Source organism: Agelaius tricolor, unplaced genomic scaffold (genome assembly GCF_023055355.1).
Source record: "Agelaius tricolor isolate 1412-34295 unplaced genomic scaffold, bAgeTri1.0.p SCAF_7, whole genome shotgun sequence".
Taxonomy (NCBI): domain Eukaryota; kingdom Metazoa; phylum Chordata; class Aves; order Passeriformes; family Icteridae; genus Agelaius; species Agelaius tricolor.
Genome location: NW_027269267.1, coordinates 36,732,042 through 36,755,910, shown reverse-complemented (window position 1 = coordinate 36,755,910; position 23,869 = coordinate 36,732,042). Strand labels below are relative to the sequence as shown.

At 38.2% G+C, this 23,869-nt stretch overlaps 1 protein-coding gene across 4 annotated transcripts in view; it reads right to left on the bottom strand.

Annotated features, from left to right (window-relative positions):
* The window catches only part of ABCC4 (ATP binding cassette subfamily C member 4 (PEL blood group)), a 142,078-nt gene that overhangs the window by 105,847 nt on the left and 12,362 nt on the right, over positions 1-23,869 (bottom strand). For all 4 annotated transcript variants that reach the window (XM_071430971.1, XM_071430973.1, XM_071430972.1 and 1 more), the window contains exons 2-11: positions 22,895-23,005; positions 20,605-20,725; positions 19,732-19,956; positions 15,092-15,181; positions 14,593-14,756; positions 10,417-10,542; positions 7,389-7,638; positions 5,124-5,228; positions 838-927; positions 295-486 (exon numbers count right to left, since the gene is read on the bottom strand). In XM_071430971.1, the coding sequence (XP_071287072.1) occupies positions 295-486; positions 838-927; positions 5,124-5,228; positions 7,389-7,638; positions 10,417-10,542; positions 14,593-14,756; positions 15,092-15,181; positions 19,732-19,956; positions 20,605-20,725; positions 22,895-23,005 (1,474 nt within the window). The remainder of the gene's footprint in view (positions 1-294; positions 487-837; positions 928-5,123; positions 5,229-7,388; positions 7,639-10,416; positions 10,543-14,592; positions 14,757-15,091; positions 15,182-19,731; positions 19,957-20,604; positions 20,726-22,894; positions 23,006-23,869) is intronic.

Sequence of the window (23,869 nt, the reverse complement as noted above, 5' to 3'; positions counted from 1 at the left end):
AAAATGGCTAAAATGTAATTATGAAACAAAATAATAGGGAACAGCTTTTCCCAAATTTGTCAGCGCTTCACACATGCTATACTTCCCCCTAGTGTAAGCTTTGGGAATTAGAAGAGGATGCCTTACACAAGGATAGCAAAAATAATTGCACATTTCTGATGAGCGACAGGAGTTATTTCACATGCTACTTACAACAATACTATATATTGCACATTGCAGCCTGTACCACAGCTCTGAAAGAACACTAAAGTAAAAATAACAATGGAAAGAAAATACACAAAGAGAAAGCCTTACCTTTTTAAGAGCACAGACTTTTAAAACATTTTCGTATTTTTCTTTCTCATATTCCTTGTCAAACAGTATATTACTTCTAACAGTACCAGAAAACACCCAAGGCTGCTGTGAAACATAGGCAATTCTTCCAGTAACATTTATCGAACCCTTGTCTTTAGGCAGCTCACCAAGTATGGCACTTAAGAGAGAAGACTGGAAAAGATTTTAAAAAAATAAAAGTAAAAATTAAAAAGTTTGGTTGCACTAAAGACATCACAGAGACTGGGCAGTGTTTACTACCATGATAGTAGTAGTACTACTATCTCTCTACTACTACTGCTAAGAGTAGAAAAGCACTAGTACCCTTGTCATGCAGTCACGAAGCAACACACAAAATACTGCTAAGATCCCCACGCAAAAGGACATGGGCCTATCTTGAATGACAGTACCCTGATGCAGAATGTGTGATTATACACATAAAGGAACTGTGTATTTTCAGGCTTCTAGTTTTCACATTTAATAGACTCAAAAGCCTCATAGAATGATGTAAATATTAAGACTTACTTTTCCAGCTCCTACAGGACCAATCACAGCCAGTAACTCCCCTCGTCTGACAGTAAACGAAATCTGTTGAAGTGTTGGGGTTTCTAAAGTCTGGAGATTTGAGAAAAAGTCAGGATTTCTCAGCAATGAAATATAAACCATGAAAATGAGTATTTAGAAACAGAAAACAATGTGCATACATCACTATAAACTACCAGTCCATACGCCCACCATATTTCCAGGCATATGATTTTTGGCTCTTCAGTAATTCACAAACACCTCTGAAAGACCCTCATCCTTCACCACGAACATGCAACACAGCTAAAACAGCATTCAAGGAATAAGGAGGCCAAAGGCAGCAGAAGCAGGGCTTCCTCAGAGCCCACATATCTGGGTGGCAGCCTCAGGAACACAAGCTCTGTGCTGGCCACCACACCAGCATTCCCAGCACAACACACTCAGCCACTCTGAGCACACAGACAAATGGAGAGCTGAGGCTCTCAGAGCCTCAGGAAAGCCAGGGCTGTGTTTGACCTAGTCAAGGCTCTACCCAAAGTAAAACCATAAAAATGCCATTTGATTTTACATGACTCCATCTTGTATACTGGATATTCATTTGTACTACCCTAGGAGTGTCTGTTTAATATTCCTTTTTGGTATGCCTATCCTTTACGTTATGGAAGAGCTTATGTCCCAACATATGCTGCACCTCTCCTTTCAAGGTTCCAAAAATGCCTACTTGTGGAAAGAAAGGATGCTCAGGTCTTTAACAGCTATGCTAAACAGCAATTTCTAAGGACCTGGTGCAGCTCCCTCTCATTAAAGCAAAACACCTTTGTAACACAATCTGCCTGCACTTGCATCTTTACCCACACTAAGCATGACTGACACTAAAATACAAACAGTAAAATATACGCATTAAAAAAAAACTCCCAAAAGTACTTTGATTAAAGGACTAAACAAAAACTCAGCCTTAAGCTCCAAAAACAGAAGAGCAAGGTTAAGAATACCTTAAAATCTCCAGCCACCTTTTGAAGTTCTAGAGGCTGAAAAGGCCACCACCAGAACTCCACACAAAAGATGACACAAGACAAAAACATTCAGGGACTGCAAAGGAGGAAGCCTGCAATTCATTTCCAATTGTTTGGGAAGAAACAGAAATCCAGTATCCATCCACCTCTGTGATGGCTGGGATAACACACACGTGCTTACTCGTGCCAGGAGAAATCGCTGCCAGAGCTCTGGGATGCACGGCAGGGCTTGCAGGAGATCCTCAGGAGATCCTGCCAGAGGCTGAACTGGGGCTCCTTGTGCAGCTCTGCTGAACCACTTCTGCTGCCATTATGTACTTCCACAAGGTGGCACCAACGGGATTTTTTTTCCTTTTCTCTGCACAACCCCACCACCCGCCCAACCGGCAGCACCTGACCTCGAAGTTGATTCCTCTACTCAGAGTACACAGCTCAGGTGCTCACCTAAATGCTAAGGTCAGGAGAACTCTACAAATTTATGACTGCCAAAGATTTTCTTTTTTTAACACAGTGTTTGTAGTAAGATAATATATCTCTTCCTAAATCAATGTCTGTATAGAAAAAATAAGTTTTCAGATACACAGGCCCTACTTCAGACCTCTTGAGGTTGTTCTTCTGTACTCACAGAAGTGCAAAGACATTTCCACCCACATCAAAAACTTAAGAAAATATAATGTAAGGGCCAAAAAACATTACAGAAAGATTTTTTTTAAGTTTTTAAACTATTACTGCTGTACTATACATTAAAGCAGTTGGAATTTATCATATAGCCTACACAAAAGTAGTAATTCAAGCAAACAGCACAGCCACACACAACTAAGAAACATGGTATTTTTCCAAAATAGCATTCCTTATAATTAAAGACAATTTGTCCTGAATTCACCACACCTATTTTTAGGCACTAAACTGAGGCACTTAAATTAGAGCACAGACTAATATTGCAGCTAAGTACACCTGGCAGCTCATTATCAGAAATGTCCCAGCTCCCCCCTGTGCCCTGTCAGCTTGCTGTGTCTCTAACTTTCCTCCTTCTGCCTAACCTTGCATGTGTTGTTTATGGGACTCAGCTATCAGAAAACTGATCTCATTAAAAGTGATTCATTTTCTATTGCTTTATCCCTGCAAGCTGCTTCACCACAAGGTCATACAAAGCAGCATTAACAACCAGCACAAGGGAGGGAACAGACAGAGAATGCAAGGACAAGAGGACACAAGAATGATCCCTTCAGAGGAGCAACTCCTTAGGTGAGCTTGGGCAGACCTTATACATCCTACACACAAGGAAATGAAATAGTTCTGCCCACCAAAGGGACACAGAGATCATATATTGCATGAAAGCACTATACTACTTAGGCTTCTCATGTAAGGACTAAAATTACAAGGGATAAATGTGGCCTCTGCTCAAATGCTGAAGTTTTAAATCTGAAGTTGCTCAGTTGAGCTGACAGACTGTTCTGTAAATTCAAGGAACATCAGTAAAAAGCTGTACTGAAGAATCACTAGTTCCATGCTGGTATCAGACTAGCCTGTGGTACTCAGATAATACTTGCCTAAGTAAAACAAGAGTGTGACCAGGAATTAATTTGTTTTGTTTATCTTTTGAGAAACTGTAATACACCATGTTAGGCTGTTTTCCTAAAAGTGTAGCTAATAATTCCTTTTTCACATCAAGTGATTTTGGATTCATGGGTTGCTTCTTGGTTGGTGTTTTTAGCATCGCTTTTGGCACACAATCGCTAAAAAATAAAAAAAAATTATCCTGCTGTAGAGTGTCTGTACAGACATCCAAAGTGTCTTGAGAAACTTAGTAAGGGTAGCAAGCTAAACCTACTGCTTGACAAAGGATACATATTTATATTATTCTTTTCATAACTTGTCTCTATCAGAACTTAGCACTTTTTTTCAGTGAGCAAGTCTATACAATTATTTTGCATCATTTTAACAGTATATAGTAGAAACTTTCAAAGCAAATCTTAACAGTTCTGAGGGAAATGCTCTTCTCCCAAGCACACTGCAATTAAATATCAAAATGGAAGTTACATCAACAGTTTTGTGGATGGCTTGGTTCGGGTTTTGGTTTTAACTGAAAGGAAATCAGTAATTCCAGTCATGCTACCCTGCTTTATGCAATATAAACAACTAATGAGAAAAAAAACAGTGGTTTATGGGCACTTTATGCAACCATTTCCTGTAAATTCTTAATGGTGGTACCAAAGTCAGTTTGAGAAGAAAACAAAGATTAAGCAATACACTGCATTTTGCATTAGAATGTATTCACAATCAACTCTTTCATATCTATTAATTTTTAAAAGCTTGATCAATGCCTCAGAAATATTGATGCCACAGAGAAGTCTGAGAAAGTAAAGCAGAATAAAATAGTAATCTTCTTTTGCAGCTATGTAGCTACAAGTACATAGATCCTCACCTCATATGTTTTCACACCTGATTTTTCTTGGGACACAGCACAGGTAGGGGAACAGGACTTAGAAAGTGAAATACGTGATGTCTTATTTGTATTACATTTATATGCAAAAGTAATGCCAGTATCCTGATCCATTTATAATTTTTAGAGCTTCCAGCACTTCTAATGGAGACTGAAGTCTCTCCTGTGTGAGGATACTACCAGGCTGCAATAGCACCAACAGTTCCTCACAAATTGCTGCTTACCATAGCAATTAGACTTTTAAAACAGAAACAGTCAACCCTTGCCTTTATTTCATAAAAGAAATATATAATAAATTTATCACATGTATTGTCTCTTTTTCTAGCCATTTTGGTGAGTTTGGTGCATTTTAGGTAGAAAAAATGTGCAGTTGAACAGTCTCAAAATACAGAGCAATAAATATGTGCTGACTCGTCTCTAAAGCTTTCAAACCTGTTGTGACAAGTATAATATTGTACTGGTTCTAGACTAATGGACTGATCAAGCATTCAGTTACAGAAAAAAACCCCACACAATAAGGCCAACCTTGCTGTGCTATCTGTCCTTAATTACAATTTAAGTACCTCAGCCACAATACAGTGCTCCTTAATAAAAAAGAGATATTTTCCCTGAGAAACACAAAGCTTTTTATTTAGTATAGTATTGAGAAATAGCTGCTTTTAAGATGCACTTGATAGTCTTCAGTACTATTCCGGAGTTAGCTCAACATACTGAAAGGATTCTCAAACACAAAGGATGGAATACAAAGTATCAGCACACTATACATACCCACACTGCATTTTGGACTTCAAATGCTGACAGCACCAATATATTGAATATGCAAGTAAATTTACCTTATCCCAAAAGCAAGTCAAATCTTGAACATGAAGAATGATATTTTCATTACTGCCATGCAGCTGTGGCTGGAAGTGTGAGACCTCATCAAGCATCAGAAAGTTCTGCAATAAAAGAAAAGCAGAGGATATTGCCTAAAATGAGACTAAGAATGGGAAAGGAACACATTTTTTGAAGGCAGCATACACAACATTATTTATGGGTTGGAAAAAACAACCACAAACTGATCAAAGAATTGCACTTCCAAGGCAATGCACAACTTCAACAGTGTACGTTTAACTAGCTAGCTCTCCCTCCCTAAAAACCTCCAGATGTGCAGACTTCATAGGAGAGGACTCTAACAACCACCTGCTCAATAAAGAATTCCAGAAAGAAATGGATCTAAAGAACCTGTCCTGTCTTTTCCTTGAATTACTAACAACTTTTTAAATTGTTTACCTCCCTCTTTCCATGTAGAAGAGGTCAAACCCTCACTGCAACACATTCTCATTCCACTGCTGGCAAAGGCTTCTGTTATTTCATTGGAAGAATAACAAGGATGCAGTAAGCAGCTGTCCATTGTCTCTATTAAGCATTCTTCAAGTGGCCAATAGAAGACAGAACACTCTCTGAACACTTCCTCATTTTAAAGTCCAGGACATGAACAAAAAGAGAAACTTGCTTACATCTGCAAAGCTGGCTCACTTCACTTTCCCTACTGCACTTCTGTTCTACATTACATCCCAGTCAGCAAACTCTTCCTTCAATTTGCATAAGCACACACTTTGTACCATAGCCACACTTCTGCCACACCTTGCCTGATGCTGGATTTTCAATAGCCCAAACACATTTAGAAAGGAAAGGGGCTATTTCCACAGAAAACTTTTAAGGTTAACAGCTGCCACAGTTTTATAACAAAACCTAAAAAAAAAAAGTCTTTTATCCTTTGACTCATGGAGTCCAAGGACCTTAAATAGGCAGCAGCACACAATCTTTTGGGAAGAGAAGGAACGTCTTGATCATAGAAGCCAAGGCTAGTTAACAAGTGCTTAGCTAAGAGTTTGCAGATGTGAGGTAGCTGCTGAAGACTTACAGAAAGCAGTAACTAAGAGGGAGCAGGAGGAGGATGTCAGGAGCCATGGGAGGGCAGGGAGATTACTGCTAGGCTTTTCCAGGCACAGAGGTACTGCTCAGACTCCAGCTGGTGGGCATTGTTATGGAGTGCAGTGAGAAGCCAAGCATTTTAACAGTGGTCCAAGGTGTAAAACACACTCCTGTTAACACCAAAGAGCATCAGAACATGATGCTGGCTCTGTCAGACCAGCATCAGCACTACCAATGCTCATTCTTACTTCATTTGAGTCTTCACTCCAGCACTGAAAGCAGCCACAAGCTAGGGTTCACACCTATCCTCCACAGATCACAGGGTACTGCAGCGTGAAATATGAATCCTATAGCTCCCACCAGCCTGCTTTGTTCTTCAAACCCCAATCCCAGCATGCCTGCATACCTGTACACATGTTCCTCTCACTTCAGAAATGTCTACAACACCTCTTTGCCATGAATACTTTTCTCCTACATCTCAGCTGACTCTACAGTGTGCATCATGTTTTTTGTACCTGCATACAAAATTCGCAGAATTCACAGAATGACAAGGCTGGAAGAGACCTTCAAGATCATCGAGTCCAACCCATACCCTAACACCTCAACTAAACCATGGCACTGAGTGCCACATCCAGTCTTTTCTTAAACACATCCAGGGATGGTGACTTCACCACCTCCCCAGGTAGACCATTCCAGAACTTCCTCACCCTTTCTGTAAAAAACTTTTTCCTAATATCCAACCTATATTTCCCTTGATGCAACTTGAGACTGTGTCCTCTGGTTCTGTCAGTTCCTGCCTGGAGAAAGAGACCAACCCCACCTGACTACAGCCACCTTTCAGGAAGTTGCAGAGAGTGATAAGGTCACCTCTGAGTCTCCTTTTCTCCAGGCTAAACACACCCAGCTCCCTCAGCCATTCCTCATAGGACTTGTGCTCCAAACCCCTCACCAACCTAGTTGCCCTCGTCTGGATGCGCTCAAGCATCTCAACATCCTTCCTAGGCAGAGACACATTCCTTTTCCAAAACAGGTTATTTCATTACAGATCCCAAACTGCAAAACCATAATAAGGGTGCATTTGTCAGTGACAAACGTAGAGTAAGAGACAAAGGCAGAGTAAGAGAAGGAACAAAGGTAGAGTAAGAGAAGGAATGCAGACCCCTCCCAGTCAGTAAAGCTACCTTGATCCGCCGGATGCTGATCACCGACTCGGACACTCTCTCCACGGCCGAAGGGAAGAACAGGGTCACTGTGAGTCTCACTGCTCCATACAGGGACACTGCCACAAACACCCTGCTCGCAGAGATGACATTCCCAAGTAGTACATATGCCAAGAAAGTCATGAACACTGTAATTTTGCTTGCCACAAAGAACGAGGCTAAGTTCAGTCCTCGAAGGTAAGAGCTTTTCATAACCATGGCAATCTCCTTCCTAAAAATGCAGAACATAAACAAATCACATCAATCTCTCCCATTACTGCTACTCTCAACAACAGGATGAGGGAAAACCCCCATCAGGATTCTATTTTCACATCCTTTCTCCTGCCCTTGCACCACCCCAACTCATATGCAAACAACGGTGAAGAAAACATGTTATATGGTAAATAACAAAACAAAACCAAAACCAAATAAACAAACCTAAAAAACCCACAAAAAACCCCAAAAAAATCAACCAGAATTTAAGAGGCTTGGAAATTCAAAGGAGAAATTAATTTTATTTAATATCTTAATAGCTATAGAAAAAAATTATTTTTCAGAGTCAGAAAACTAACGTACTATTTTTTTTCTTCTCTATTCAAACTAGTATTTAAATTCAGATTCGAATCTGCTTCAAATATTTTTGGGCTGGATGCAATAGCAAAGAGGAGAAAAAAACTGTATAAAGCAACCACAAACACCCACAAGCACCCACAAACTCCTTATCCTTCCAATATCAAAATCCACTGGAGTTCAGTCACAAAACTCATGACAAGACCAACACATACTCTGCAGTCGAAAAAACCAGGGCAACTTCCAGAAGATCAAGAGTTTGCCCATGGCCCAAGTATCTGCCATTATTCAGCTGCTGCTCCTCAAGCTATATCACAGGATTTAGAGTATTTCCTTTCATCTCAGTCTAAATCCTTCCCAATTTGGACTCTGCTCCTGGCTTCTTTTGCTCAAGGAATTCTGGTTCATAAATTAAGAAAACACTGAACTGTGAGGCCAGTGACTGTTCTGCCAGTCATTGCCCAAGCTAAATAGTTACTGAAGTACTGCACAGAGACAAAAGTCTCCCTCCAGCAACTCAAAAGGTGCTGATGCATTTGTTCTCAATTTCCATTTCATTTAATTGCAGTTTCCACTTCTAAATGACTCAACAAGTTCAATCCTCAAAATGTTACTGCACTATCATCTACTACAATGTGGATGCTATCAGGCTTGCCTCCCTATTAATATAATCATTTTTCTTTATCAAGACAGCCAAAACAACTTACTCCTTCTCCATATATTCTACTTTTTGTCTACTTAATACTATCAAATATAAAATTCCAAAACAATTCCTAATTTCTCTTTCCACATATTCTGGCAATTCTTAGGGAAAATCTTAATAATTTTGATCACCTTCCACTTGGAACTATACATTAAGATTAGAAGCTCAAGTTGTGATTATACAATTTGAAGTAAATTAAGTCACCACTTAAAGAAGAAAAAGATGCAGGATGCACTACTGGAAAACTAGTTAAGCAACTTTCCCACTATATTTGCCAAATTGGCTGAACTGACAGACTTTTAAAGAGTTTCAAAGACTTCTTTTTTCAGCTTAAGGGTTCACCATCTCTAATCTCCTCCAGAGTACAGAGAAGGAACATTTGTATGTAAACTATTTGAATTGGGTCTAATTCAATTACTTCTACAACCCTGGATGAAACTCTTTTCCCACCCTTTAATAATCCTTAATAATCCTCTCATTATCTGTGGATAATCGGCAAGTTTTTTGTGCTACTCTCCATAAATACCAGATAAATTGCAACCTAGCTGCAGGCTGCATATAATATATTACACTGTCTTGAAGCACAAACTTGCATAACAGGAAACTAATACAGACAGACACAAGGAAAAAAGAGCAATGGAGCAGTTCAGATGACATCTCAGCCACTGTTAAAGGCCAATGTGGAAATACTGGACAATAAAGCATCTGGCTAAATTTAAGAGTTTTAATTACAGTTTTCCACAACACAGCTCAAGAAAGGAAAGAAGGCTCAAGGTGTGTTCTAAAAGATCTCATTTCTTTCCAACATTAAAAAGGAAGCCTCTAATCCTAATGAGGTGTTGAATTTGGAAATCTAAAATTTAGTGATGTGAATATAACCCACTGAGGAAGCTTTCAATAAAGAAATATTCTTTCTGGCTCCATGCAAGACACTAAAGCTTCCCATCAGTCATGAACATTCAATCAGCACAGGATCCTATAATCCAACAGAGGAAAGCAATTATGTGCATGGGAAGGAACATCTCAGGGAACATTTGCAAGTTTGCAAGCCTGCACATGGATGTAAAGCAAAAAAATTCCTTTCAAGAAAAGGATTTCCAAAATTAAACATTTAAAACTAAAAAAGTCAGATAATCTGCAGCAGAATACCAACCTTCTACTCATATGCTGGAGGGGTACATGACATGAAAATCAGAAATATGCACCCAAACTCCTACAGTTAACCTTTAGTACTGAATGCTGTTACAGTGTCAAGAAAAAGGGCAAATACTGACTGAAAATCAAATGTATTAGTATGTTTTAATCTGATGTCAAAGAACCTCTGAAATGAACTGTCTCAGGATACCAAACTCAGCTGGCCTTGCTAGTTGAGTAACCATGGAATTTCTGACCCGCTGTCTTTCTCCCTTCTACCTTTCCCAGGTGGTAATAAAGTGCATAAAAGGAGGGTAAAATTGCTGCATTACAACTGCTACAGCTTATTAGTTGCTCATTTTTAACACGAGTGTTAAAAGAAGCATAAAAAAGCCTGAAGTATTGAAGTTTTGAGGATTTTTAAATTTTTTATTCCCTTAAAATGAATCTTCATTCCTCCACTGTTGCTATATAAAAATTAAAAAAAAAGCTCAAAAACTGCATGCAAACTGCATTTTAAAGCACAAAATAAAACACTTATTCACATGTAAAAAATGGAAAATGACACTGATCATACATCAAGCTGTATCTTTCCAGGATTACCTTCTTAAACCATTCACAAGTTCCGCAAATGATTTTTCCCAAGCGTACATCTTTATTATCTTCATACCGCTTATCACTTCATTCATGGTCCTAATCCTGACATCTGTTAAGGCAGCTGTCTTGCTTCTGAAAATAGGACAAAGGAAAAATCCTTAGATTCCCTAAAGAAGACTATTTATGAACACATAACATATGTATGAAGTCTTTGCTTTTATTTGTAAAGACGATTCACAAAACTGTAATTGCATTAAAGGGTTTTCCTGAAGACCAGCATCTTAAAGCTGACACACAGCAGACACACTTGGTATGTTTGTATTCCTGCTTCTCAGGGAACTGAGAGCTGATTCAATGTTCAGGACTATATGTCAGTTTGTGCAAACATGCAGTACTCCTTAAACAACATATCTGTTGTTTATTGCATTTAGAACTAAACAAAAATCAGAAAATTACTTTAAAAAGATTTCAAAATACCAAAACAACCAGACTTTCTATAAAGTTCTCCTGATGTTGGTAAAGAAATTGGCCTCATTTGTGACTTTTTAGGATTAACTGGAGTTGAAGCAGAGACTACTTAGCACATGAGCCATAATTCATTAGATAATCTAGATATGGTTTCTTTAAAAAATTATTTAATCATTAATTGCAATTAACACTAATTTAAATATATCTATTTTAGTTCCACACTATGTTTGCACTGATAGAAAAAATGAAAAAAATATATAATTAAATAATAAAGTCACAGTTTTAATTAGGAAAAAATCATTGAAAGTTAGAAGCCACATAATAAATGCATAAATCATGCTAATAGATCCCATTACAATTCTGAATTCATTGATGTAGACAAACACTTTGCACATGGAGAGCTATGGTAGGCCTTATTTTGATAAAACATACCTTTACCTGCTAAATTACTTATTTTTCCATATAACAATGAAACTTAAGATTCAGAGATCACTAATAAAAATTCAAATCTTTTTAGAAGGTATGACTTTTTAGAAGGCTTTCTCAGCTTAACCTGTCCCCTGAAAGATCTCTGTGGTACACAGGAAGAAATCACCATAATTAAAGAACGCAACTTCAAAGAATTTCAAGCACCTACTCGTCATTTCAAAAAACTTCTCAGCACCAGCGTTCCAAAAATGTTAGGATGGCTGAAGCAGGGTATTAAAAAATATTTATACAAGGGAACTAACAAAAGGCATTTAGAAACTTAGCCCTGGTGTAATCATGGATTCTTAATAACACTGAGGAAAATAACTTAGACTAAACTAACCACATCAACATGGAATGAGATTATCTTTGCTACTTCATCCTTCCCCTTTTTCAAAAAGAAACAGTAACAGAAAAACAATTGCTTCAATCATGTAATAGCTCATCATTTCTTCCCCATACACCCACCACCACTGGAAAAGCATCTGTTGCTCGTGGCTCTGCAGCAGCAAACAACTCTCACCTACAATCATGAACTTAACTTCCAGGCTTTGTCTCCACATAATAGAAAGTTGAAGACGATAGATTAAATAATAAAGTCAACAGAGGTTTCTTTTTTTATAATGGTGAGACTCAAAAAAGGCTGTAGTTCTCATAAACCAATTTTTCAGTTTTCCTGCTGAAATGTCATCATAGTAACCATCCTGTTTCAAATTGCTTTAAAATGCTCAGGAGGCTGGGGGAGTGGTCCTTCCAAAAAATTTTTCAAGTTACACTCCCCTACTTTGCTTCTGGTACATACATACCAGAAGCCACAGGCTCAGTGATGTTGTATAATGGCTTCAAATATACAGACAACCACTGCATTGATAGTAAATTACTGCAGAGAAAGACATGTCCCTGGTTTCAAAAATATTAAGTTCAGAGTACAAACAGATCAGTCCAATACATGCTCACATAGCATGTCAATAAGAAAGTGCAGTAAGAAAGGAGCTGAAAATTTTTGTCTGAGAAGACCCCTCTATGATACTAAAAACCATTCTAAATTAATGTAGCTACAAAATTCCTTTTTGCTTTCACAAGGCATATGTGGTGGGTTTTAATTATGTCTGACACAGCAGTTAGACACAGTTTTTATCTTCAAGAAAAAGGACTTTAAATAAAAATACTACAGTTGCATGACTAAGCAATGAAAGCACCCAGCTCTTGTGAATAAAATACATATAAAATGGTCTTCAGTCCAATAACTCAACTGTTTCTCAAATAATATATTGGGTCATGTGTATTTTGCACCAACTTCTCGTACTTGTGCAAGTAAAAGCAATCCTGCAGAGTGCAGTGGATACCAAATCCATATCTGCAAACTCCCAGAGCACTGAGGCCAGAGGCTGCACCATGAACTGGTGTTCGTGTGTGTTGACACGACTGAGTCACAGAACAACGCTGAATAATAGCACAAATTAACTGCCACACCGAGCATGCTTGGATTTTAGCAAAAGCTTTAATCCTTAAATTACTTCTTCATAGGCTGCCTTCCTTAAATCCATGCAGATTCCCAGCAAATGCCAGGTGAACACACTCATCAGCTCACTCAGAGCTAAAATCTATTCAGTTTTACCATTAACTCCTTCTGTTCATTGCACATTTCTGTTCATAGAGAGAAAGATCTGTGCACATGGAGAGGAGCAGAAGCTTTTCTGGTTAAAAAATTCTTTCCTTTGCACTGCATCCAAACAAGTGGCTGTAACTGAATGGGTAAAAAAACCCAAACACTGTTACATTGCCACTGATTATTTTTTTAAATACATACCTTCAAGAAAGAGATTTTTGTCACCCTCTTGTCTGATCCTGGAAAAGTCCATTAATCTCTTTATGCCTCAGTTTCCCATCTGTAAAATGGGGATACTAAAGCCTGCCACCACAGATAAAGCAGTAGGTATTTTAATTATTGACTCAAACCTCAAAAACTTAGAACTAATGAAAAACAGCAATGAAGCAGCTTGATACTTCTGCATGCATATTGCACATGCAGTGAAAATACACACCTAAGAACATATAGTGAGTGTTCTACAACCAGGCTTTATCATAAAAAGAAAAGCTCTTAGAATTTGACAGAGAACTCTGAATGGATCATTATTTGAGAAATAGCCCTTGAGCATTATTTGAGAAACAGCACATGAATGTAATGACTGAAGACTACCACACTGGTTGCAAATGAAGAGGTCTACAAGTTGTTTTCATTTTTAATTCTCATCTCTCTCTTCACACCTGGCCATGCAATGGCAATGCCAGGCTCAGTATACCTAGAAAATCTGTCTTGAAATACAACTTGAAGAAAAAAAAAAAAAAACAGTAACTCACTCACAGAAATTTTACTTACCCAAAGAGCTAAAAGGAACCTATTCAACAAAAAGATGCAAAGAAAGATGCCTGGCACTCCTAAGCATATGTGTACAGAGTAAAGGAACATAAAAATATTTCCAATTAAGTGTAAAAGCCTTTTATAAAGTCATAATGTAAGTCAAGTGTGACTAATTACACAAGAAACAGAAAACCTAGATGCAAAAGAACTTGCCTCAACAATCCCAATAGAGGCAAATCTTGCTGGGGTTTTTAGGATAAAGTTACAGAAAAATTAAATTTGTCTGACAGTGGAAAATTACTCCAAACTCTTATCTCCACAGCCTAGAACCTTGCAGCTAGAAACCTCATAGCTGGCATCAAAACCACCATAATAAATTTTTCTTCCCTTCTCTCTCAGTTCCTTCCTCATTTTTTCTCTCTGCATCTTAGTCATGGAGGAGAGAGAGCAAGACCTTTGAACAAGAAACTTCCAGAGCCTTCTGCTGCAACACCTGTGTCACCCCAGTAAGTCACACAGAGAAGGGCTGACTACATCCCCTGTGGAGTAATCACTCCCCAAGAATTCCTGCAGGAAGGCAAAGCTCAGGTTCCACAATTCTATGCCATGATCTACAACGAGGTAGCTACAGAAATAGCCAGGCTCATTTAATGCACTGGATAATAAATAGCAGATATTTTCAACATGGTTGGATGACAGACCACTTCAAGTCCATAATCTGGAATTCAGATATCTCACATTAGCAGCTCTAAAAAACATGGGCAAAGATAAGAGACACTGCAAAAAATATCACCAGACATATGCTGATACTCTGCCTCCACCCAATATACACATTTTAAAACCCAGCACAGAAAACAGCTACAACCAAAAACATGCAGCCTTACCTGAGGGAAGAGAAAAGCCTCCCAATGCAGGTCTGCACAGGAAGAAGAATAATCAGAACTGCCATTCCTGCAAGACATGATGGGCCTATTTCCATCCAGAGAAGTACTGTTACTGCTATAGCTTGAAGTGGTCCAGCCCACAAGAAGTGCAAGAAAATTGTTACCTAAACAAATAGTTAAGAATCAAAAATTAACTTTTGATCTTAGCTAACAAATTAAACCCCTAGTAACATTTAGGAAGTACTTCTGCCTGTGGAAAGGCCAGGTTGGATGGGGCTATGAGCAACCTGCTTGTTGGAAGGTGCCTCTACCCACAGCAGGGAGCTGGAACAAGACAATCTTTAAGGTCCCTTCCAATACAAAACATTCTATGTTTAAGAAACATCTAGAAGAAATGTTCATTAGAAACATTTAATCACCAGTTTTAAACAAAACTTTATGGACTCCAACCCCACAATTTCTTCAGCCCCCTTGGAAAGATCTGTAAAACACTCCTTACTTGATCAAATTTGTTGACATCGTTTGACAGCAGGTTTACTATCTGACCGGTGGTAGTTTTTGCCATAGCTACGTTACTGAGACGAAGTGCCTAAAAAAGTCAGAACAGTTCAAATTATCACAGCTTGTAGAGCACAGTACACCTATACACACAAGATACATGAATACAGTACCATAGTTAAAGCTGAAGGCACATATCTTTTGCCTGAGAGCATTGGAGCCTTAAATAAAATGAAAATTAGACTAAATATCCTAAATAAAGTCCCAAAGAAAAAAGTATATTAAAAAAAAAGTCAATGGAAGGACTGTGAAAATAAAAATGCCCTATCTTCATGTCTGAAGGGATTAAAAATAGGAAAATATCAAAACAGCAAGCCACTAAGCAAAAGAGCTGTAACTTTCCATATGCATTGTTCTCCCCCTCACTATGAGCATCTGTACAAAACAGGAACAGAAAACTCCACCTGAAGGCCAGATTAAAGTCAGAACAGTGTTTGGCCAATTGAAACAATTCTGTTTTGAACATGTTATCAGACAGAAGGCAAAAACCCCTCAAGTTTTTAATTTCAAACTATCTTTGCAAATCAGTGTGTCCCTTTACAAACTATAGAAAAATCATAACTTTCCTGAATTATGTAAAATGAAGTTTAGCACATGCTATGAAAAAACAACAAGAGTAAATATCAAGCATTTTTACACATTAGTAAAAAAGTTAGTCAATAGAAAATAAAATGTGTTTATAAAATACGACCCCCCTTCCAAAAAATCCCATCTGGAAATATGCAGTCTGAACCTTACTGTAAAGGTCCAAACTGAAATTGCTCTAAAATACCAATAATATACCCTGCTTCCTCCTACACCTGGCTAAAGAGAAAACACAAGTTTGCAGCACAAGTTTGAAAAAATATACAAAGCATGTTACATATTTTTCCGTACAGAAATAGTTCACTCCTCAAAAACACTTCACATTTTTAAGCAGCTCACATCTCCTCCTCCCTCTCCAAACATTATTAGGGTTGCTTTTTGACCAATAATCAAACCTGAAAAGCGCTGATTGTTTCAAAAATACTGTTCCAGTATTTTGAAACAAGTAGAAAAACATCAGCCATCAAAGTACTATTCAAAGCATAATTTCAAACAAGGCTCCTTACATTTATTGCACCTCACGTTTGTGTTAGAAAGACATTGTTAATCACAGAGAAAATCCCAACCCTAACTTCATTGAAACCAGCAGAAACACTTAAAGGCAGAAGCCTTTAAAACTCCACTGTGAAATTCCTCTGACATTCCAAAAAATAAATCTAGGATACTAGGTATATGAAAGACCAGATTGAATTATTTGAGAAAATTATTGCTTCATTCCCTGTCTTAAGCCACCTGTCTCTCATTCACCTGAAAGCCCCCAGGTAGCTGCCTGCTGCTATCATGTTTGCTCCACACCACACATTAATGTTGGTAAGCTCTGAGAAAAGATGTTAGAAATCCACAGATCATAGTAATAGGAGTTCACATGATGCATGTTTGGGGAAGTTTCCCATCAGGATGTGTTCACAGCACCTCTTGTACAACATATTTGCTGTTTGATGTTCACCTGAACCATCAGAAGACCACACTAGGGTCCTGCTAGTGGCCCATGGCCTGGGTCTGTCTTGGACCTCCCACACAAGCACCTTCCTGACTTCTTCCTACACGAGCAGCAAAACCAATTTTAATATGATTCTGTGAGTCCAGCTCATTTTGACCGAGACAGTCTCAGGAGGAACCACACTAGCATCTGAGCCAAAAGGAGGCTGCTCATCTGTGACTGATTTGTCTTCTCAGGGAAGAGGCAGCCATTCCCATAATCAGTGGCAATGCAGTTTTAGCATTTCCTTCATTCTCTCTTGGTTTTGATTTTTTTCTATTTTTTAAAGTGAAAAAAGTCTTGCATTTTCCTGGCTGAATGGATCTGTCTTGACTGCAAAGTAGCAGTTTTACTTCCATAACCAATTTTTTACCAAAAAGTCTCTTCCTCTTTTTTACTACATCTGATACATAGCCCCATATGAGCTGAGAAAAACTAATTCCATCCCAGCTAAAGTCAGTACATTGACCTCAAAGAACTTCTAAAAGCTAAGTCTTAAAAAATAAAGCCAACAAAAACCAGTTTCCCAAAAGTAGCCTTTGATTTCAAAACGTAAGACTCTGAGTCATCATGTGCCAGATTTCACTTTCATTTTTGTTAGGAGTTTTCCATGTGCATCACTAATACTTCTTACTGGTAACAACACTTCTAAAGTGTTTGAATACAGGGATTTTGCAAATTAGATCTGAGCTTTCCAGGAAATGAAAAAGGGTCTAAAACTTAAGAATTTTGAACATTTGAAGTTCTCTATTAAGAATGCTCTTGCATCCAATCTATTTATCCTTACAAATCAAAGATTTTATTTTCTACAGCAATTAACAAACTCTGCTAAAGTGCTGGTAAATAAACAGCCAAGTTTCTTTCAAAAGCCTATATGAGGTTAAAGAGAAAATATGACCTATTTATAAGCAGAACATAATGAAGACAAATTATTAGAAAGGTTTTTCAATGTTCTGCTGTTACCTCAACCCTCATCCTCAGAAGTAAAAATGAGGGCTGATTAATTTTCCATTTAATCCCATCTCTAGAAATAAGGGTGCATATTAGAAATAGTTCTTTTCCAAGCTTCTAAGCCAGTATCAACTCAGCAACAAACACCATCACTATATCCATTTTCCATTAATTCCGTTTCGATAATCAGTTTGGTAAATTAATACCCTAGAGAGATGTTTATGTACAAGAAAGTATTGTGCCATGTTAGAGCCAAATTCCCAGAGGATCCTTTTCAAGGTATCAAAAGAGGAAGAGAACAAATTTGTGTATGAAAAGTAATCACCACTTAAAATGGGGACATTTTTACTCTCCTCATTTTACTGCTTTGTCCAAAAACTTCACATGACCTACACCAGTAGTATAAATGCTCGTGTTAAGTTGATGGCACCTACGTTTGATGGTTAAAATAATGTGGATTTTTTTACATTCCAAAGCAACTGTGCAATCCTGATTCTTCAATTAAACTTCCTTGCTGAGGTCTGAAATTGTAGGTCACTATTCCAGCAGCACTGAAAATAGAAAGATGGGGCATTTTCCCTTCCAGCATTCTCAGCAGAGATTTCTTGCTTGGAAGCAGACAGGCTCACAGTTTGGGTATTGCCAACAGCTTCAGAAGAGTGAAGCAGACATTTTCAACTGGGAAAAGCATCTTGTCCTGGATGTTGCTCAGCTCCTTCCTGTACGTAAAACTCAACTTTTCTTGCTCCACTTTCCTTCTGACAGCAGCCTCAACTCCATCTGTAGCTCAGGACAGCTATTTCTTGATCAGGACACAGAGACAGCAAAGAAACCACAGCTCCCTGAACACACATCCCTTCTCACATTTCACTAGTTTCAGTGGAGGGCTGCAGTACTCCAAATAAATGGTAATAAAAAACTCCAGTAAATGGTAATAAAAAACTAACTCCCTGCCTTTAGAATTCCACTTGATTCTGAACTGTGTTTCTCTGCCTGCTCCTCTCTCTCTTCCCCCTTAAACAGGAGGGATAAAGGTGAAGATGCCAAGCATCCCTGCCTGCCTGGAGGGGGAAGGAGCAGTTCCACAGAACTGCTGCCACTCCCCAAGGGAACCTGATGGATGCCCCAAGGGAAGGGATCAGCCTCTGATCTGCAAAGAAGACAACCTACTAGTTCTACATCACTGATGGGATAAAATATTAATAAATCCCACCATTAACTACAACAGGGGTGGGGGGAAATCTAGACAGCAAAGCAATTCCCAGGAGACTAAGAGTGCTGCAGCAGATGGTGACATCCAAGCACCATGTCCTCCCCTGGGGTAAAGCTGCAAGGCTGAGTAGCTGCCAGCATTCCCTGGGAGCTCTGTCCCTCTCCAACAGCAGCAGGAGGCAAAAAAAAGAAGCTCTTCCAAGGCTTTAAGGGCTATTTAACTCACCACCTTCACTAAGCAGGCCTGAAGCTGTCATTCAGACACCTCAGTACCAAAGAGAAAGCAAAGCCACATGCACACATCTAAGGCCTGACACATTCCACATGCATTAGGTCTCTATTAATGAGTAACTTCAATGGAATTGCAATCATGGGCATAACAAATAACTGTATTGTCACTGTTAGGTTGGACGTGACACATACACATGTGATTAGGGTCTAAGAAGAAAAAAGTTTTTATTTTGCATGTTTTCTAGCTTATATACTCTTAACAAAGCATGATCTTAAGTCATTAACTACATCACAATAACTTATCATATTCATTGGTGCAAAGCAATTAATGTTAATATAACTGGCAAAAAGTTTACAGAAATTTAATAAGGTACATATACACATCTACTTATGCACATAGTCTAGCTTACAAAAATTTTCATGTATCTTTTCTAATCTGTTTCAACACTGACGGCCTTTTCTTCTTTGCTATGGATACACTCGAAAATCATCAATTGTTATTTCTTCTACTAACTCAGCTTTGCTTGGAGGCCAGCTGTCAAGCCCCTCCATACTGCATTTTTAAACTCCCCTGAGAGAACAGCACTCAAATACAAAATACAGCTGTGAACAGGTTTGCTTACCTTCCGATAAATCATGTGACACATGGCCACCCTCAGCTTCATGCCAGCCCTCTGCACATGGTAGAAGTATAAGTGGTGCATGATAGCCAGAATAAGTGTGCACACAGACAGAGCACCTGCGTAGCAATATGCAAAATTCAAAGCTACCTCATCTGAGGCATCATAGTTTTCAAAATAATTAATGATTTTCCCCAAAAAAATTGGTTGAATTATTTTGAGGGTTTCCTGAAAAAGAAAGAAGGGGGAAAAGTATTAGTCATTTCTTATCACCCTGTGCTAACCAAGTCTGTACATAGGCAAACAAGAGCCAAGTACTGCTGCAAGCTATATCCCTTATTATTTTGTCTTTATTATGCTCTAAAATGTCAAGCCAATTTTTATCAACACACAATCCAAAAGAAACATGTTCCACATTAAAATTTAGCAGGAACTTCAAGGAGAACTCTCTCAATTACCAAAAAACCCGCTCTGACGTTATAAAAATTGCATGAGTATGTATTACACTTCCATTTTTTCAAATGCCATATGTCCTTTAGAGCCACTTACAAAGAGCAAAAAATCCTCTTTCTATTAGGCACCCCACTCAGATACATAAAATACAGATAAGCCTTACAAAGCAAGTCAGAGGTTTGCAATGTCTCAAAAATAATGCACTGAAATGAGGTCTCTGTTCCACTTCCATAATCCTGCAGTCATGACTCAGTTTTTCAGTCTCTGCAGGGCTATAGCTCAGTTTTACCTTTCTGAGAACATTACCAGGTTCTCTGAGCAGTCCAGGATGAAGTCACCAGTACATGTCATGCACTCTAAGTGGACAAGTTTCACATTGCTGTTTGCCAAGAAGGAGGTCCTGTGACATTTTACACCACTTACCTCAATCATTGTGAAAATTCCAAAAACTAAATAGGATTTCCAGTAACACAGAATAATGGCTTTTGTTAAATGTGGTGTTTTTCCTCTCTTTTTTGCTTTTTGGACCTCTTTATCCCAGTACCTGACAAACAAAGTGCAAAAGATGTTGGGGGACAGAAGTAAAATCACAAGGCAATTACCTAGAATAAAACACTTTCAGACTAACAGCCAGATAGCCCTGACCACCTTAATAAAATCAAATCAAACAAAAGGAATTAATAATGTCTTCTCAGTCACATAAACGCTACTTAATATTATAGGCCTATTTGCTCTTGGTTAATCACAAACAATTCACCACTGTTGACTATTATCACCATATCATCATATTTACTGATGAGGAACCCTTCCTGTATCTCTTCTCTCAGTTCAGACAGTCACCACTCACCTTAATTAAGAGCCTCCTATCCTATGATGTCCTGACCATGGACTAAACTGAGGCAGCACAGTGTCTTTATCTATCCATATGCCCTGTGCTTGCCCAGAGGGGTTGTGATGTCCAACCCTTTCTCATGTCTGGCCCTGTCTTTTTTCTACCACATGCTTTGCTGAGGATTTTGTCACCCAGCACTTCACACATCTCTCTGAAGGAGAGGATTCATCAGCAGAGTGGCAAAGACCTTTCCTTCACCACGTGTCTGCCCACAAACAGGACACAATCTGTTCACATAAAAACCAAAGACAGCAATTACAAGCACGATTTTAACAAGAAAGTATCACAACTTAAGCAGACTTCTTAAAACACACTGCTGTCACAGAGAAACCTCCCCCTTTCCTCTGAAGGCTAAGTGTTTTCTGCCAAACCTCTGACCTTGATAGTTTGAGGGGTGAAATGAGTCTAAGGCAATTATTTTGCAACAAAGCACAAAAGTTCAAAGCATACAGATAAGAACACTTTTTTTTTTTTTTTACCCTCTTTTTTTGTTACAAGAATTACAGAGTTATTGTCTACATGCTTTGAAAACAGAAACTATGTAGGTTCTGTGGGGTTTCTTGGCTCAAAAGAAAAGACGACTTCCATAGGCAGCTATTCATGAATTATATTCCCTACTTCTTGGTCAAGTACACTGAAGAATTAAAAACCACTCTTTTTTTTTCTTCTACCATTTCCTGACTCATGCAAGCACGTTCTTTTACTATAAAAAATCATTGGAAAAAAATCCATCCTCCCAACAGCCAATTCCCTGAACTGCTTGAAGACACAACCATGGAATTTGACAAAGCTCTCCAGCTACAAAGACATTAAAAGCAGCAACTCCTATGAGCTTATCACCAACCCTCTTTCCTCAGTTAACTTATCCAGAGCAGGATGATGTCAGACCTGGTCATAACCCTTAGTTTCTGGATTCTTTTTGCTTCCTGAGGAGTCTCTCATCCCAACCAAATTATCAGGAAAGTCCATCTGCTCTGCCTTCGGTGTAATAGCAAGAAACAGCAAGGCCACACTTTCTTAATACAGAAGCCACCTTTCACTAGGAGGCATCTTCTCCTCTAACTATATTTAGCAGAAGATTATTTCAAGACAAAAATCCTCTCTGTTGGAAGGTTCATGACAATTTATATAAATAGTAATTATCTGAAGATATTTTTCTACTAAAAGATAGATCCCCTGAGTCCGTAGCACTACACACCAGTACAAAGCCCATGAAAAAGTATTTAAAGGCAAAAAAAAACCACTTCCTAGATACATGTTTAGCTGTCCAAGGCATCTTGCCCACTCTACCAGTGAGTGGCAGATTTTCAACATACATATATTTATATATACACAGATATTTAAAGGGTCACTTAATTCAGTGTGCACTCTAAACAAACAAACAAAGAAACAAGAAGAAATAAAATAGACAACTTTTTTCTCCACTTTTATACAGAGCAATTTGAAGTTTCCACAGCTGTTTTACCACAGGCCAGAAGACTCACACATTTATTAAGGATTACTACAATTACAGTTGATGAAAAGTTGTCTTTTGCAAGCATTCTGCAAAGTGTCAAATTAACTATAAATGACATAATGGAATTATTCTAATGCAGTTCCATTATGTATAACTTGAAAAAACCTAAAAAGCCTCTATGATAAACAAGTTTTCTTAGTTCTTGTTGCTCTAAATTTGTCAGCATTTTTAACCTTGTTAAACTTTACAATAACACCTTTTAATTTTAGAATAGAAATAAAATTTTTACCTCCTCCAGCATTAATATAATAAAAGAGAACAATTGTGCCTTCCAACCCAAAGTATTCTACAATTTTTCTCCTTACCACTGCAACTCCTCTCCAAGCTTCTCTGAGGAATCTTCTGGCATCACTTTATACATGTCATCTTCTTCAAGCCTCCGTTTATGGCCGATAATAAATAAGGGATTCAACCACCTAGTTAAATACAAGTTATTAGTAAACTGACCAGCAGACCAAAAAGAGTAATTTCTTTGCATAATAATTCTTTTATCCCCTTCTTTTCCCCTCCTGAATCATTCAACATCCACACATGTGACTGCACTTTTATCTAAGAATTAAGTCAAGCCCTATCTTGCAAATGGGAAAGCACTTCCCACTTCCTAAATCTCTTTATGCCCATAACACCTTACTCCCAGGCATCCAGACAGCCAGCATAACAACCCTTCTTGGCCCTAAGGGACTTGTTTTCTCACAGTGTTTCCTTACACTCGAGGAAAAACAGCATTCCTTTAAATATGAAGGGAAAAAACAGAACTTAACCCAACTATTAAAATATTAAAAACTGTAAATAAAATTGTCGTGCACACTAAAAAACATTTTTTCTAACATTTACTTGACGAGAAAAGTAGCTTCTGTTCAAATGACAGCTTGACAAGTATTAAAGGTCAGTAATTTAAAGACAATCACTGAAACCTAAAAATGGGAAAACAATGGATTATTACTGTACCTTACTCATGTTTGGAAATATAAACAGAAGCGCACTGACACAGTGTGTAGGTTCAAAACAGGAAAATAATGCCTAACAGCTCATTTTCCTTAGTGGAAAGATTCTTAAAAGCTCAGTATTTTACGAGAACACTTTGAAGATAAATTATAATAGCAGTACTGTAGACTTGTTGAAAAACACTGTATTTTGTTAGATCAAATAGGTCAACTGTCAGGGAACAGCAAGAGTAGATTTTTATGCACCTTTGTATGGATCCTTCAGCCTGAAACACATCAGGGAACTACAAACAGTTTCAGTTGTGCCCCACAGAGTGAGGGTTCTGTGGCATAAAG